General features: G+C 33.2%; 2 protein-coding genes across 2 annotated transcripts; both read right to left on the reverse strand.

The window, feature by feature from the left end:
• Positions 1 to 9,260: 9,260 nt before the first annotated feature.
• On the reverse strand, positions 9,261 to 10,526 carry LOC108478296 (putative GEM-like protein 8). The gene is made up of 4 exons (XM_017780739.2): positions 10,285 to 10,526; positions 10,098 to 10,178; positions 9,687 to 9,961; positions 9,261 to 9,600 (listed from the first exon to the last, which is right to left on the reverse strand). Exons 1-4 carry the CDS (start codon positions 10,409 to 10,411, stop codon positions 9,400 to 9,402), a joined length of 684 nt encoding a protein of 227 aa, XP_017636228.1. The 5' UTR covers positions 10,412 to 10,526; the 3' UTR covers positions 9,261 to 9,399.
• Positions 10,527 to 12,312: 1,786 nt separating this feature from the next.
• Positions 12,313 to 15,316, reverse strand: LOC108476520 (uncharacterized). The gene is made up of 3 exons (XM_017778743.2): positions 14,260 to 15,316; positions 13,777 to 13,886; positions 12,313 to 13,195 (listed from the first exon to the last, which is right to left on the reverse strand). The coding sequence occupies exons 1-3, from the start codon at positions 15,139 to 15,141 to the stop codon at positions 12,601 to 12,603; spliced, it is 1,587 nt and encodes a 528-aa protein (XP_017634232.1). The 5' UTR covers positions 15,142 to 15,316; the 3' UTR covers positions 12,313 to 12,600.
• Between the last annotated feature and the right edge of the window lie 2,791 nt (positions 15,317 to 18,107).

Consider the following 18,107-nt stretch of genomic DNA (forward strand, 5'->3'; position numbering starts at 1 on the left):
TCATAAATCTCATACGGTCCTATAAATTGCAAACCTAACTTCTCTTTAAGGCTAAATTGGGTAACGCTATATTCAAAACAATACTTTCTCAACGAATTAGTCCTTTGACTGCAACTCCATGTTTTTACGTTTCAAGTTCACATTATTTTTCTGTCGATTTGAAACTACTTTCTAATGGTTACGAATTACTTTCACTATCTCTTCAATCTCTCTGATCAGAACAACTCAGTGAATCTTTCTCTCACAAAGCTCTATCCAGTACAACGGATTTTGGTAATTGCAACTATACAATACTTCATACAATGCCACCTTTATACTAATCTAATAACCATTATTATACGAAAACTCAACCAATAGTAAATGTCTTTCTCAGCTGCTTTCAAATTCTAAAACATAGTAACAAAACATATTTCCAAGAATCTGAATTACTTTCTCAAATTAACCATCAGTTTGAAGATGAAATGCGGTATTAAAACTCAACCTCGTACCCAAAATTTACTGTAGTTTTCTACAGAATCACAATATAAACCTTGAGTTCCCAAAATAATAGAGACTTACACGATGTATAATCTGAAAATCTCTGAAATGTATAACTCAACAAGTCTATCAAAAGAGAAATCTGTACGTATAGAAATAAATATACAGACTTTTTAAACATTCGGTAGTAACCCAGATAACACCTTTCTTTTTTGGTGATAAGAAAAATCCCAATATAAAATCCATCATAATATGATCCTATTTTTCATTTAAATATCATCTCAAACTGTAACAGTCCCGAAGGTATATAACAATCAGTTTAACTTGTTGATACTTTAAACTTCTAAGCGTAAAGTCAGAAATGTCTCGTTTCATACTTGTCTACCGATACAACAAATTCAGATCATTAATCATCTTGTTTTTCTGGAAAAATAAGCAAACTACTACTTTGAGCTTCGTGTATCAATCGCTGTAAAAACTCTAGATTTCTCGGTACTCAAACTTTGTTTTAGAACAACAAGTAATCATCGGTTCTAATCTGAAACTCTGAATCAGAAACGTCTCCCATTGTACTATTTTAACTTACAATTCACTGCATTATTTCCATGTCCCACAGACTTGCTGAATAAACATCGATTTAGCTTTTTAACTTAGCTAATATCGAACCACCTTCTGGTAAAGTAACTACATACTTATTACCCTTAAAGTAACTACAATCACTTTCCTTGAATGATAATCAATCGCTAATCCATAATCCTTCCACAATTAATAATTTTATTAACAAGTATCAAACCATTCAAAATTCATAAATGCAATAACTTTATCCATCAGAATAACTTTAATTTACAATATCATTTCTGAATTAGATCTGATCCGATAGTTATAATTCTACACCATGTCCTCTAGAATATGAACACTTCATTCAAACTACCCGTCTGTTCACTCATGAGCGTACAAGATTTATTTTTCTTACCTATGGATAAACTCAAGCATACAAAATTCAATTACCTTTCAAGTGAATAACTCAATCAGATTAAACAAATGAGTCGATCTCTACTATCAATAATACAGTTTGAAACAAAAGTGAAAATCAAATATAGTTCCAATAACAACCAATGCAGAATCACAACCTCTATAAATCCAAGATCTGTATAGCAACGTTACTATGATCAAACCAGAAATTATAATCGAAGTAAATATAATTATATCCATTCAAATTTTTTTCACAGATAACCATATAGAATCATAAGAAAACCGAGATACTATAATCCCAAATATAATACTATACTGAACTTTTTGAGAAAGTACCCATATTAGATGGTAAATATCTCTATAATGTCTCAGAGGAAATCCAGAAGTAAAGCATCACTCATATGCACTGGAATCAACGGTAACAGAAGCAATATAATCTTCAAGTTTGTTCAACAGAATAATAACCAATAGAAACAGAATACTAACATCATACAGATTTTACCATCGACCTTCTATCAACACAATGTAATAGAATACCAGAAAAAGATAGAATAATGCAGATCATAACCCAAACAACCCAACAATGCTTTTGTATATCAGTATATTTAGTTAACATTATCATATGATAAGAATTTCATCTGAAAATATATAGTTACACATAGAATACCTACGAGAAATCATCGTAATTTACTTCAACTATAATCATGCACTCAGCTATCAATACAATTCAAACATTATTTCACTGTCTAATCTTGTCATCACTAATCCCACATTATCTCATCCATTAATGAAAATCAATTCAGAAGAAATTCTGGTAATACTTTCTTTAATTATTATACCTGAATAATTCAGTTAACTGAAGTAAATTTCTTCTTTAACAGCGACATTGCGTAATCTGAATGATCTTCTGAGCAATCTGTCATCTCTTTCAGAACAGTGTTTACTTGCTAACCCATTCTCATAGCTGACCATGTTATAAATCATTCTATCCTTGAACTCTTTGATTTTCACACTTGGGAACTTATTCAATCCTAATCTAGTAAATTTCATTATAAATCTATACTGGTAAGGGGATGAAGGTCGTAAAGCCTCATAATTTGACTTTCACATATATTCGCATATGACATAACATTTATCAATAACATAATGTTATAAACTATCATTCATACCTTTATGAGTTTCAACTCATCATAAACAAATTTTACTCAAATATTTGAGTATTATATTCATTACTATCAAAATTAGCTCGGTTGGAAAACACATCTGTCTAATTAAAACAATTCTCGTCAGAGTCAGGAGATATCACACTATCACAGGTTAAATATGGCATGTATATCTAGACTCATATATGCTACGCTAGTCTTAGAATGACTAAATCGTAGCCCTGATACTAATAAATGTAACACCCCTAACCCGTACCCATCGCTGGAATAGGTTACGAGGCATTACCGGACTTGTAGCACAATTCAGAACATTTATTTTTCATTAAATCAACTCATTTCAATCAAAGTCATGCATTTTACACTTGTAACATGCTTAAGTCGAGTATAAATAACTTAAAACATGTATTCAGGACTAAATCGATAACATTTGAAAACTTTGGGAAACTTAGAAAATTTTCTTGAATACAAAGGTCACACGCCTGTGTGCCTAAGCCATGTGCCTCACATGGCCCGTATCATAGGCCATGCAGAAATAGGGCATACATACTGACTTGGGTCACATGGCCGACCACACGCTCGTGTCTCATCCCGTGTGCCACACACGGCTAATAGATACGCCCGTGTGTCTAGGCCGTGTAACTCACTGACTTATTTTAGCTAAGTTTTAGCAGACACATGGTCGAGTCACACGTCTGTGTGCTCAACCGTGTAGACGAGAAATAGGCTTGTTTTAGGCCACTTTTCTTCACCCAAACTTCAATCACCTAAGCTCACATATAACACCATACTTTTATTTAATTTGGAAATCAAAACAACCATTTCAAATGCACATTATATGCCATTACAAAACCAAAAATTTATATACTCAAATCAATTCTATTTGTGCATTCATACATATTCCAAACCAATATGATTCATTAGTCAATATACACATATAACTTATTCAATAATTCAACCTTAAGCATCCAAGTACCAACTATCATTCAAATAGTTTCGATCCATATTTCCATCACATATCCATACCATTTGCATATCCTCATTCCATTAACTACTTACTAAAACATGCCATATCTAGTACACATAAACATAACCCAAGATTTAACCAAGTTAAGCCAAATCACATGGCTTAAACACATCAATACATATAAGCTTCAATAGCTAAAATAACTTACACATCTCATTTAGTCAACTAGCCTATACATGCCATATTACCAATTTCAAAGAGTTCAAAAATACCAATTCAACTTCTGGATAGTGTAATGAAATCTTCGATGACTTCCAACCCGAGCGAACTTTCAAATCACTATAAAATACGAGAAATAAATAGAGTAAGCTAATAAGCTTAGTAAGCTCGTATGACTAGTGTGTACTATATACAATTTAACAATTAATTCACAATTAGATAAGCATGAATACATATAAATCAGCTCTATCGAAATTAACACATATTACAATAACACCCTAATAATTCATGTGTGTATTCAGCGGTTTTCACTTACGTATCATATGAAATTATTAAATATTACTTACTTGTCGAGCGTGTCACATATACCTGAACTGATTCATATTATCATTTCAATTCTTATACCGTTATCTTGTCCGTTGAACCATGGAAATAACATCAAATATTCTGTATTTTGCACACTAATGGGCATATATATAGTTAAACCACCTATATCTCGATTCACGTATAACATTTGTTCGTACGTCATTATAACCTATATTACCACTTCAATACAACCCAACCAAATTTGCCCAATGTATAAGCATATAAAATCATCAATAGATTAGTATCATTATATCGATGTAAACATCAAGTCACCATAGGTGAAAACAGTAAATGTTCAATATCAAGTACATATAACTTCATTCCATATTTAATTCATCAAATAACATCAATACCATGTAATTCACATAACATTATGACAATTTATTTTTATTCGTATAAACTAGAATTCATTCATATAACTAGTAGTTCATCCGTATAACCAGTAATTCATCAGTAATAATAATAATTTATCTGCATCAACAGTAATTCATCCGTATCAATAGTAATATATCCATTTTAATATTAATTCATTTATTTCAACATAGCTTATTCATATGATTGGTAAGAGTAATTATGCCCGTTGAACTACATAGAATTTGGATAGATACTCAGGTGATACATGCTAAGTGTATTTATCGGTAATCCGTCAATTCATTATCCTTTTCGTTCTTTCGAGCCATGATTGGTAAGCTCCTCCTGAGCTGATAAACAGTAAGCTCTATTAAGCTGAAACGGTAAGCTCTATCGAGCTGAACAATAAACTTTATCGAGCTAAACAATAACCTCATATGGGCTGAATCGGTAAGCTCTAACGAGCTGAAAACAGTAAGCTCTTACGAGCTGATATATCGATAAGCTATGGTAAGTTCGCAACAAATGCAGGACCTCGACCAAAACGGTAACCCTAGCGACATGTCACTCGTATCTAACAAATTCTTACGGTTCAAACGGGGCTCGATAATAATCCAACTTCATCATTTAAGCATTCAATGATCAATAATTAAATTTCTCAAATCATATTATATTCAATTTCTCAAATCATATTATATTCAATTCAATTAAGTATATACATTTAAATACTCAATTTGCATACCTAATGCATATTATCGTACCGAACCCATGTAAAATATATAACAATTGTAGCATTTCTCTTTCATTCATGTAAACAACAATTTAATCATATAATCAGCAATTCGAATTTCAAGTGGATAATTCATTCAACTTATACACATATATTTTAAACAATTACATGTATTTAATAATCCGGTTCTAGCTATACGAACTTACCTCATGTCGCTCAAATAAAATTATCGACTATTCGTCCACTTTTCGTTTTCCCCGATCTAGTTTCGGTAATTGCTTATCTTAATCTATATATAATATCAAATTCAACATATTAACTTTCCTTTCTATTCAATTTGACACTATATACATATTTTGGCAAAATTATGCTTTTGCCCCTAAAGTTTCACACTTTTACAATTTAGTCTTTATCTCGTAAAATTGCAAATTCATGAAATTTAAGGACAACCCATGCTAGCCAATTTTTTTATAGCTTCATAACAGCCCATATTTTCATTTTATTCAAACATTTAACCATAAAATTTTACAATTTCACAAATTAATCCCTAATTGACAATTTTATCAAAAATCACATAACAAAACTTGGATATCTATCATTTAACCTTCATAATCTATCATTAAACATTTAAACACTCAAGTATTCAACAATGACATTATTCAAAATCTATAGCAGTTTCGAAAACGGAGATACGGGCTAGCTAGATTAAGCTACAACGAGCTTAAAAACGTAAAAATTATTAAAAAAAATCAGGTAAAAAATCACTTACAAAAACTTCAAAGCTCATCCATGGATTTCTTTGTTTCTAAATTTCAGTGGAAAATATAGGATGAAGATGAGTGAAAATTTTAGTTCTCTTTTATTTAACCTTATTTCCAAATTTACCTAATTAACCTTCCAATTTAAAACAATTTACAACAATGCCAACCAAATCTTCCACTAACTAATTAGTGGGTTAATATCCACATAAGGACTTTTACTTTAGTGTTCTATTGCTATTTCACTCTTTTAGCTAATAGAACACAAGTTTTACGCTTTACGTAATTTAGTCCTTTTTACCGAGTTAACCACTCAAACGGTAAAATTTCTTTACGAAATTTTCACGCGAACATTCTATCATACTGTAAACCTTAATAAAATAATAAAATAAATATTTTGACTTCAGATTATGGTCCCAAAACCACTGTTCCAATTAACCCTAAAAACATGTTACATTTAATAAGCTTACAAACCTTATGCTCCTGTCCTGGAACAACAAACCTTCTAGTTGTTCCATATACACTTCCTCTTCCAATTCACCATTTAAAAATGCAGTTTTAACATCTATTTGGTTAACAACCAAATTATATATTAAGGTAAGTGATATTAAAAGTCTAATTGTAGCAATTCTTGCTACTGGAGCATAGGTATTAAAGTAATCAATTCTTTATTTTTGTATAAAACCTTTGGCTACTAACCTTGCTTTAAATTTATCAATGTTTCCATCAACCTTCATTTTCTTTTTAAAGATCCATTTATAACCTATAGGTTTGGAACCCGGTGGAAGATCAACTAAGATCTAAGTTTGATTTTCCATTATTGAATCTATCTCATCATTTATTGCTTCTTTCCAAAAAGCAGAGTCTTGAGATTTTATTGCCTCTTCAAATGTAATAGGATCAGATTACGTATTATAACAATAAGGTATCTTGTTGAACATACTTTTTTCACCTTTTCTTTCTACAAGAAACATAATAAAATCTGGTCTAAAATCTTTGACCTTTTTAATCCTTTTACTTCTTATTAATTCTTGACAAGATTCATCATTATTATCAGTTTATTCTAATGGAATATCATTCTCATTTGAAAAATGAATAATTTGTTATGGTTGTAATTGTCTTGAAATAAAATTAAATCTACTTTCATCATGGCGACAAGATTGGTGGTTGATTACCATAGCGGTGATAGAGGAGGAAAAATGAGGAAGTAGTGACGACAACAGTGAAGAACAAAAGGTGGACAACAATAATTCAGCCTAGACGATGAAAACACTGATCAAAAGAAATAAAAGGAGTAGAAGAGGACCACTAGGAACGACAATAATGGTGCAAGAAAAAAGGAGAAGGGAAGAAAGTGGAGGTGGGGAACAGAGAAGAGAAGAGAGCTAGAAAGGGGGACAACAATAAGGGAAAAGAGAAAAAATTCAACATAGAATTATTTTAATCCTTAAAAAAAAATGAAACCTAACAATTTTCTAGGAGTGGATGGCATAGGCTTAAAAGAAAAAAAATTGCAAACAAAGGGAATTGAACTCAAGCCTCAATGATATTTCACTAATTCTTAACCATTAAGCCAATTACTTCTTTTTACTACAATTTTACAATTCCGTCAATTAAAAATTCGAGATAACAGAAAAATCTTCCTTCTGTATCACCTGGATTGATGTTGGTTTAGATGTAGCTGCTCTACGTGAAACAGTTTCAAAAGTTATTCAGCAGAAGGTTTCTAGTTAATGTTGACCCTTTCTTTTAATTAATTGAATCTTTTTATTGAAGTTTGCTTCACATGTTTGTACTAAATATTGCGAATTAATAAACAAGAAATGCCTGTTATGGTTTTCAGTATAGATGAAAATACAAACAAGGATGTTGTTTATGCTGGTGTACTAGAGAAATTTGAACTTAGGAAACGATTGGAGGTATCAGAGTCTTTGTCTCGGGCCTCTGAAGGGGAAGTGTGGTAGAGGCAAGGGTGGTTCGTCTACAGGACATGTTGGTAACTTATTTCAAAACTTGGTTCTGTAAGAACTGTTTGGATTCTTAGCACTTAAATCTTGAATATTGTTGCATGTTATTCTTTAAACTCCAAACTCGTTAGTGTTTTGTGATATTTAAGTTGGCTTGCAACCCCCATCTTCTGTAATTTATGGAAATGTATGTTCCATTTCAAGGAACGGATGCATCATGTGTAAATGAGGCTATTGATTTGGCAACTTCATTTGCGTCAATGAAGTTGAGATGATAACTGGTTTTCTAAGCTTGTACTCTGCCAATGGAGGAGGGATTGTTGTTGCTAAATTTTATCATAACAACAAAATATACGCTATCCTAATGCATCCCCGAGCGAACTATTGATTATTACACTCCACAGTTATTTCTGCAATTAAATTGTTTCTTAACTTACTAACGTTATGCAATCACATTAATAAGTGGTCAAATGGTTTGAAGCCATAAGCCTAGGTCACCTCAGGTAGTACGTGGTGGTTGAGGTTTGTTGTGGTGATTAATAAGTAAGGCTCGTTTATTTGCCAAATTGAGGGGGTTTTCCCAGAGGGTTCCAGTACTACTTATGGAACCAACTGCCCAGACCACTTGTACTATTCGTAGAGTTGACCATTGCTGTCCCATTAGGATCTAACAACTATAATATGTTCAACTTTCAAACATTATACTGAATATAGTAAAATATTAAAAAATAAATATAAAAAAGATACAAGACAATTTTTAATGGTGCTTGTAAAATAATATTAGTGTAGCAAATATTAATTCATATTTTAATATCATATGATAATTTGGGTAATTATTTGACACACTATCAACTGAGTTTTTTAGACTTCACAAGTCAATTGAGAGTGTGACAAGTGTAATTTAATTATATAATTATTTTTTTATTTTTTATTACACCTTATAATACACTGGTTAAATTCTTAACTTGTTTGTAAAATCTAAAAATTCTGATTTATTTTTTCTTTTTAGAATATTTTATATATAATTGAAGGTCCATATTCACATGCATTATGCGATTCTGGAGGTAAAAGACTCGTTATCGATAAAAAAGATTTACTGATTCAAATATATTGGTCATGCTTGAGATCAGGTATTGTTCTTGTGGATTATGTTTGGTTTAATGTGTTCACAGGGAGTTCAAACTCATCAAGATGGTCAATCCGATCATATTAAGATTGGAGCCCGCCATAGTCAACCATGACCATTATAAGGAAACGCATCCTATACATTAGTGGATATGGAGCCTTGGGGGATTGAAGAATTAAGTAGCCTATATATTGAATCAACAACAATAACTTTTTACATTTCTAAGACTGATGGTTTTTTCCTGGTTTCATCAACAATAAACAACTTGATGAAAACAGAGGATAAATAAATAATTTTGTAAGCCACCTAGAAAGTGACTTGTTCATCCTCTACTCTTTGGGATACTACTGCCTGTTGCAGATACTTGAAAGCTTTCTGATAATTCAAGAAACCCATAAACCAGAAATCAAAATCATCAACTGTCACAATTTCCATGTACTTCTGCGATGGTTTCTTCATGTTTTCACTCTCATTAACTCCCTTGATTTTCTCAAGTGGAATCAAAACCTGCATCCAATTTGACACCACAACGTGAGATGATGCCATTACAGGGTGCAAAATTATGAAGACAGAAAGGCAATCATATATGATACCTTGTAATGTACTCTGACAAAATCTCCATTCGAAGAAGGGATTTTGATGGATCTATCGCTACAAAAGGCGACCTTTGCAGAGGAGATGAAAAGAAGGCCCGCTATAGGACCTGACGTTGTTGATAAATAGCATTGGCAAGCCTTCAACAGCTTCTCTCCTTCTTTCACACTAAATAATTGTTTGAAAATTTTCTCCACCCCTCCTACTTGAAGAATTCTTGCCCCCAAACTCAATTTTCCCTTCACAGTTTCACTGATCTTTGGCCCCAGTCTCACTGCAAATTTCACAAGTAACAAACCAAAAAAAAAAAAAAACTTTAGCTTTCATGTCACCATGATCTCATGTACTCCAACATGAGTGTCAGATACCTATAAGCTTTGAATACGGTACTAATATGTTTCTTATCTTACCATGTTCTCGGATTCCATGTGCGAAACTATCAGCTTTCTTCCCTAGCTTGTTCATTCTTTTAAGTACAAAATTCCCTTTGCCTGCAATTCCAAAACTTTCCCATTAGTATTGTGAACATCTTCGCTATAATGAATTTTCATATCCATCATTGACACAAATTATTTAAGAGTTAAGAACAAAACTTACTTATCCTGAACGTTGCAGACCCTTCAGCATCAGGTAAGTACAGTCTCGGGGTTCTCTCAACTCGATATACGATAGATTTCATTGGAACTCCAATAACTTGTTCTAGTAGCTGGTTCTTCATCTTCATGAATGAAATTTGAATCCTTGATTTTCTGGTTTTCTCTTTGGGAATACTTCAATGATAAAATGGAGGGATGGTTTGTGATTATGGATGAATGTTGTAGATTGGCAAACGGTATTTAAAGGGATACAAAAGGGGGTGGTTGGTTGAATTCTAAACTTTATTGTAAAATGATAATAATATTTAAAACAAAAGATTTGGTTTCTTTAAGAAAAAGATGCTGAGGAAATGAAAGTTGAGTCCAACTATATGATTTAATTTTTGTACAAAATACCTAACCAAGATTCCAGATTTTCTTTATTTTGAAAAGAAAATTATAACTCCAATGTTAAGTTGGTCCATTTCTTGAAATTTTATTTCATCAGTAGAAATTGACAGTATCATATTTATTTATGATTGCGTGAAGGCTTCACTTATTTTCTAAGCAGCCCAAACTACCATAAAACATAAAAATAAAAATACCTATACCTATATTTGTATTCATCCGTCGTTGGAACTTTCCAGAAAGGTAAACGAATAGTTGCAAAATGCCGCATGATTAAGGGGGCGAGATGAGCGACCACCACCCCAAAACTGTGTATATGTTTAATGACATTTAAATTTTTTTAAAATTTTCGTTCTAGTTAGCGATACATTTTAGCTTTTATTTATCCTTCAACAATTATTTATTTTGCAAAAAATAAATGAAAAACTGTCAAACTATAGTAGTAAAAAGGAAAAATAGAGATGATGAATTGAGATAAGTTATTAAAATGTCAAATTAGCAACAGAAGCAGACGTCATGGATTAGCATGTCAATGACAGGAAGAGGATGTGGATTTGAAACTTTCTGAGTTGGCATTGTAACTTTCTGATGTCTGCTCACCTTTACTGCTAAGATAAAGGAAACATGCAATTTGGTAGCCAATTGGAAACCTCAACCAAACAAATTGCAGAGCCAAAATGATCTATATATGCAGTGACTTCATAGTGACTCAGTGATGCTTCAAGTTTTTAGACATGTCATACGTAGACCATGTGGGATCAACTATCATAGTACCAACTGCCACTACCATCTTTCCTTTTAGCATGGCCAAGTCGGATTTCATTTCAAACCTAAATGTTAGGATTAAATTTTGGAGGACCTAATTAAAACTTTCAGGAATTTAATAAAATTTTTAAAAGTGTTAAAATTTAGAATGATCAAATTGGAGAATATTTACTGTACGCCTAGTATATGACTCGCAACTGTTTGAGTCAGGACTAAAATTTTAAAAAGTACAAATACTAAAATTGAGCAATTCGCAAAATACAGAGACTAATATAACCAATTTGTTAATGATAAAAGTAAAAAAATGCAATTTGGTCACCAATATAAAAAATTAATACCAAGTTCAATGAGCTATAAATGTAAATTATCCGTTTCTACAAATACAAATACCCAGAACTTATCTATGTGACTTTTCTTTTGTTCAAGGTCGTAGTCAAATAATTTGTTCTTTTTTTTCCCCAATTTTTCCTTTTTATCAGTGGAAAGATATAGAAAGCTGACTGACGTAAGAGGGTAGCAAAATTGAGAAACTTCTAAATATTATGTATGATGTAGGAAGAAACCTATTTTGAAAAGCTGATTTGTTAAGCATAAAAGCTTGATTGGTCAAAACAAAATAGGCAAACCTAACCAAGCAACAATCCATGTGCTTATCTTTAATACAAATCTTTCTAGCTTTCTTTTTTAAATCTTCAAACCCAAATCCTGAGGTGGAAATGAATGGACGGTAGGCCCATGCTGATTGAAGATTGCCTCACCTGCTTTCCATTGCTCCAAATCACCATAACTTAAACTATGTTAATGCTAGTGAATGAATGGTTTTGCTTAACATTAAAGAAACACAACACAACAGGACGATGATGGAATCACAGGCCGGTTTGTCAACTTTAAAAAAAACATACCATATGACAAATGTAATGTTGGTTGCAACATGATGGCATGGCAGTAGGAGTACATATATCCTGATTCTTCAATGCATCCAACAAAGTAGTTTACAAAGCAACAAAAGGGTAGAAGTCCCTTACAGTAGTTAAGTCTCGAACAAATGCACCTTGTCCGAAAGGGACATTGGCACTTGCTTAGCCCCACACCTTACCGACTCTGTTTTAAGAGTTCGACTCCTGATCAGTTGTTTTTATCAGATTTGTCATCCTTGTTCTTGCCTTCAATTCTCCGAACCCGAACATGAAGGTTGAGTGAATCTAGGCATTGCCTTAATTGCATCCACAACTTTCACCATTTGCATCTGACACCCACCCTTCACGAGGACTACATCATTCATATTCAAACAGTTCAAGATTTTAGGAATAAGATTTTCTGTTTCAACAGCATGTACAACCTTCATCTTCTTCATTAAATTCATATTATCAGCTGCTAAATGAAACCTCTGCCCCGCAATGGCAACTACATCAATACAAGCATCAAGACAATAGTTTAATACCTCCTCATGATACTCTATCTCATGAGTACCTAGTTCAAACATGTCCCCAAGAATAGCAACTCTTTTTCCATCACAATCGATGTTTTTCAACGTGTCGATACCGGCTTTGGTGCTAACAGGATTGGCATTGAAAGCGTCATTCACTATCTTGATGCCACTTTTGGCTACAACAAACTCGGACCTCATACTAACAGGAATGTATCGAGATAAGGATCTTCCAACTTGAGAAAGAGGAACACCCATAGAAGTTGCAACTGCTGCTGCTGCACATGCATTGACAGCCATATGCAGACCCAAAGTCGGAATCACAAATTCCACCCTGGATATGAAGCCAATAAGCTGTTTATGTATCAAAGGCATAAATAGTTTCAAGTGATTTATATCAAATAAGATGCAATCCTAGAAAAGAAGCCCAAACTACAGAGTACAAACCTAAACATTCTGCATGTTTTGGTCTTTATGAAATAGTTGTTGATAAGGAAAAGTTACAATTTACCCAAAAAAGAAAATTGATATCTGGTTTGAGTCCTAGCTCTTAGATCTCATTTGCCACTAATTTTGTTACTTTGCATTCCATTTATAATTATATTCCAATGTATTTTTAATCACCATTGATAGATAGGCCCTACTCTTGTGAATGGTGATGATGAATGTATTGAACAATAGCACAACCCTTTGGTACCAACTGATCATTCACTTCAGTTTCGAAAAGTGGATTTCAAAGCAAGAATGTAACTGTTTTCGTCAAAATCTCAACTCTAAAAGGGAACCATTCATTGAGAGAAAAATTCCTGCCTTTCAATTGATTTTCCAGAGTTGCCCCAAATAATTAGTAAGGATCTATTCATTTCAAACACTCTTTGGTCCAAGAGTGGTTCAATTTGAAAAAGAAAAACTTACATCTCCATGTTTTTCTGTAAGACAACTCGAACTCCAACACTGCCACCACTGCCTACCCTTTCTGCTGCTACCAACCGAACATCAGACTCCAAACTCCGACCAAAAAGCACCTGAAGCAGAGGAAAAAGTCAAACTACAGGGCCAGCTACGATGGAAGGCAAAAAATAGAAACCACATTATTGACTGCCAAGATTAACTGGAGAAACATACAGCTTAGACAGTCCAAAGACTTGGACTCACCTTTTACCATGAAACCATTTAAAAGCATGCTGCTAATAATTGCTTGAATACTTTGACACGTCTATGATAAGGCAGGGGGAAGAGCCCAAATTTTAGTATCTCATACAGTGTGGCTCTTAGAAAGCATAAGCTAATGCCAATGCAGTGTGTAATGTTATATATACTAGGCTTCTAATAGTTTAACTGACATGTATAACACAAGTGCCGGAAGAACACGATTAGTGTGACACAAGCCTATCTTACCCTTCTAGCTCCTTGTGGAACTGGAATGCTCTTGACAAAAGGATCATCAGCATTGGCTACACATATATCTCCTGGCTTTGCTTCTTGGAACATCTCCCCTTTAGCCATTGCAACTCCCTCCAAGCTTACAAGATTCTCCAAATGAGCAGTGGCCACTTTAAGAATCACTCTAATATCAGGCCTCCCTAGCCGTGTCAATTCCAATAACTGTCCTTTCCGATTCATTCCCATCTCCAAAACTGCTATCCCTGCATCCCTAGGAATCGTTATCAATGAGAGAGAAACCCCGAATGTATTATTCCAGTGCTCATAACTATGATAAACTTTACTCCCTAAACTCTCAAGCGCCAAAGCTATCATAGCTTTTGTGCTAGTTTTCCCAACGCTTCCCGTAACTGCTATCACTTTACCGACAAACCTGTTCCTTGCAAATGCTGCCATCTTCAGCAATGAACTTACAGTGTCGCCATCAACCTGGACGAAACCCATTTCCCAATTCTCGCAAACACGGTTTCCAATTACCCCGACACATCCACTTTTCGATAAATCAAGGGTTATAAAATCATGGGCATCAACATTTTCCCCGGTAATGGCGAAGAACCATTGGCCGGGTTCTATGGTTCTGGTATCAATAGAAATGGTTCCTGGAGGACCCCATTTTACAATCTTGCCACCGACAGCTTGGGCTATGTCGGTGACAGTCCAAAGTGGGGAATTTGAAGGAGCACGGCGGGTATTTTGGGCACTGCAGCTGCAAGTTTTTGAGGTGTTTTTCCTGGTCGTAGGTGAAACCAGAAGCTTTACATGGTGACGGGTAGTTAAGGACTTTGAAATGGAAGGTTTTGTGAGAAAGAAAGTGTAGGGAAATGGAAAGGCGGCCATGGAATTGAAGCTCAATTGTAGTTTCAAAAATTTCTGTCGTCCAAGCTAACAAGATTGTACTGGTTTTATTGGTTTTAGGAATCGACAATTCTTGGCATAGTATGGAGTATGTATAGAGTAATCATCGAAGCTACAAGTGTATTAGAATAAATGGCACCACCTACCATGTGAATTATTGTTGCCCTGAATGGACAAGGGCAGCATTAAAAGCGGGAAAAGCTTTCGATTTTAGAAAATAGAATGGGATGCATTATTAAATGAAAAAATTTTAAGTTAATTGAGTTAAATAATTTTATTTATTTGTGTTAAGTTAAAAGGATAACTTTAAGTTTTTGTAACGTAATTAAATTTGTTTATTATTAATTTTATCCTCTTATAATTTATTCATTACAGATTAATTTATTTGTTTGATTAGTTGTTTTAGTTATTTTAATTTTTATTCATATGTATTTTAAAATTAAAACATATATTAAGGTAAAAATATTATTTTTTAATAAAATTTATATTAAAGATAAAATGTGAAATTAATACTAAGGACATTTTATAATTGGATTGCTGATAGAAAATTCCTGATGAAAATCCGAAGTGAATTTTTTTTTAATTTTAATCTTTCACAAAATTTCCACCACATTGTTTTACATTTAAATAAACAACTATAGGAGGAGGAGGCTAGAGTAACGTGGGAAAGGGCTGCTGTGTTGAGCAGGGATTTTAGAATTTTTAATTTCATGGATAAGCCGCTGCTTCTTAAACCGATTATGGAGAAAGTTTGGAAGAAGCCGGATCAGGGGGTTGTTAAAATTAATTTCGATGCGTCTCCGAACGGTAGGAAGATGAGTTTTGGGCTGGTGGCGAGGGATCACGACGGTTTTGTACTTGGCGGGCGGGCTGGTATGGTAGCACAGAATGTTCAAGCCGAATGAGTTGAGTTTCATGCGCTGGTTGAGAGCTTTAAATTTGCGCGTTCCAGGAAATGGCTTAAGCTGGAATTTGAAACCGATTGTGCCAGCCTGGTGAATAGGCTTAATAGGCGGTGGGCTGACTTGTCCACGTTGGGCTACAGCATTCGGGAGAACATTAAAATTTTGGATTTTTGTGATAGTTATCTTTTTGCTTGGGCCCCGCGTAGTTGTAATAAAGCTACTGATTCTCTTTGTAAATGGGCTAAGGCTTTGAATTGTATTAAGGATTTCGATAGGGATTACCCTATTGAAATTCATGATGTGATTTTAATTGATGCAATGAATTGAGGTCGACTTTCGGGTCTTTTCATCAAAAAAAATAAAATAAAATAAAATAAATAAACAACTATCATTTTAATCACCCCAAATGGGTGGAATCCTAATAATTGGGATATTTGTATTGCTTTTGCCCTATTTCTCTAGTGATGCAGCAGCGAAGACAAAAATTTGAAGGAATGCATTCTCCAACAGCAGAAAATAAGAACCCGATGTGTTACTGTGGAAATGGAAAAAAATTGAAGTCCAAAAAAAATAATGACAATAAATTCCAAAAACAAAAGTAATGTTTTCAAACGCCATTTGTCACCAAAGATAGCTTTAGTCGATTACGGGTGTCCAGCAGCATGATGATGCAAAACTCGATATTCGACCCCCTCTAGATGTTGGCTATGAGCAACTCAATTGCTGGCAATGTTGAAAGCTCATAATTCTAAGCTTCGACGGACAAAAGGAAGGAAAAGAATAAGGTGAAAGTGGTGACTATTTCGTCAATTGACAGTGGATGTTTCACTTTCACTAACTCATTCTGCAATTTTTTATTTCATTTTAATACTTATCACAAACTCAATAATTATTTAGGTTGTAGTTTATGATTGTATGGTGTGAATTTGTGATCTATCATTAATAAATTTTGTTGATGTATGTTTGTTTGTTAAAATTAAGTTATTCTCGTTCTTAATCCTATCATTTGTTAAATCTTAAGTGTTGAATTATAAAGTTATTTAACAAGGTTATTTATTGGTTAGGGAACTAATTTCAAACAATTTGTCTCTTGATTACCAAATAGGTAGGGGAAGATTAGTTGCCCAGCGTTGAGTCAACAACGAGAACTAATTTATTAAAGGCATTAAAGATATCATTGTATCGAAGATCATATTTATGAATCAAATAGGGATTTTACCTTGACTAAAGCTTTTTCTCATTTATTTTATTTTACCACTTCTTTTTAGTTACTTTTAATATTATTTTAGCTTTTAATTTTAACCCCCTTCATTTTTAATTTACTTGAGAAATAAAGTTATTACTAGATCCTGTCATTGTGTAACAACCTTTACTTGTCCCAATGATTAGTACCAATAGGGGATGCTACCAGAACACTTTCTTAACGTCTATAAAAATTTTCTTTTAGTAAAACACCATTTTATGACTTAGTAAAAATTCTTTAAAGTCATTCTCATAATTTAGAAAGCTTGAATACATTTTTAAAATTATTTTGAAACATTTCATAAATGTTCGGACATGTCCAAAACTTAAAACAGGGTTCTAGAGGTTTAAAATGATAAAAAAATACAAGTTATCTTGAGACTTGACATGTAAGTTTCAATACTTAACACCAAAGTCTCAAAACTTGTAAGGTTTAATGTAGCTTTTTATCAACTGACTTGTCAACCTCGATACCTAAATGGTCTAGTCTCAAAACTTGATGCAAAGAACCTCAAAATTAGTTCAAAAACATTTCAAATCATCCCCAAACATTAACATAATATATCAATAAGTTTTCAAACATGGATAATTTCAATTTATAAGTCAATGGTTATAGAAACTTTCAAATAGGATTCAAATGGCACTTAATTTCACAAGTCAAAATATTTGCAAATTATTTTAATAATCCAAGCCTCTATGTACATGTCAAAATACAAATAACAATTATAACCTCAATCTTAAATAGTAATGCGATGGCCCCAAGTTAGAATCACAAGTTTCTAAATAAGTCCACAACCTACA

Source organism: Gossypium arboreum, chromosome 12 (genome assembly GCF_025698485.1).
Source record: "Gossypium arboreum isolate Shixiya-1 chromosome 12, ASM2569848v2, whole genome shotgun sequence".
In the NCBI taxonomy this organism is placed as follows: Eukaryota; Viridiplantae; Streptophyta; class Magnoliopsida; order Malvales; family Malvaceae; genus Gossypium; species Gossypium arboreum.

Excerpts from the sequence above, each read along its gene's own strand:
- LOC108476520 (XM_017778743.2), bottom strand. The coding sequence starts at position 15,141 with ATGGCCGCCTTTCCATTTCCCTACACTTTCTTTCTCACAAAACCTTCC. Across the intron at positions 13,887-14,259 it reads TTCCACAAGGAGCTAGAAGG|GTGCTTTTTGGTCGGAGTTT; the intron begins GTAAGATAGGCT and ends CCTCTGCTTCAG. Across the intron at positions 13,196-13,776 it reads TTACAGAAAAACATGGAGAT|GGTGGAATTTGTGATTCCGA; the intron begins GTAAGTTTTTCT and ends CTTCATATCCAG.
- LOC108478296 (XM_017780739.2), bottom strand. The coding sequence starts at position 10,411 with ATGAAGATGAAGAACCAGCTACTAGAACAAGTTATTGGAGTTCCAATG. Across the intron at positions 9,962-10,097 it reads ACATGGAATCCGAGAACATG|TGAGACTGGGGCCAAAGATC; the intron begins GTAAGATAAGAA and ends TGAAATTTGCAG. Across the intron at positions 9,601-9,686 it reads TTGTCAGAGTACATTACAAG|GTTTTGATTCCACTTGAGAA; the intron begins GTATCATATATG and ends AATTGGATGCAG.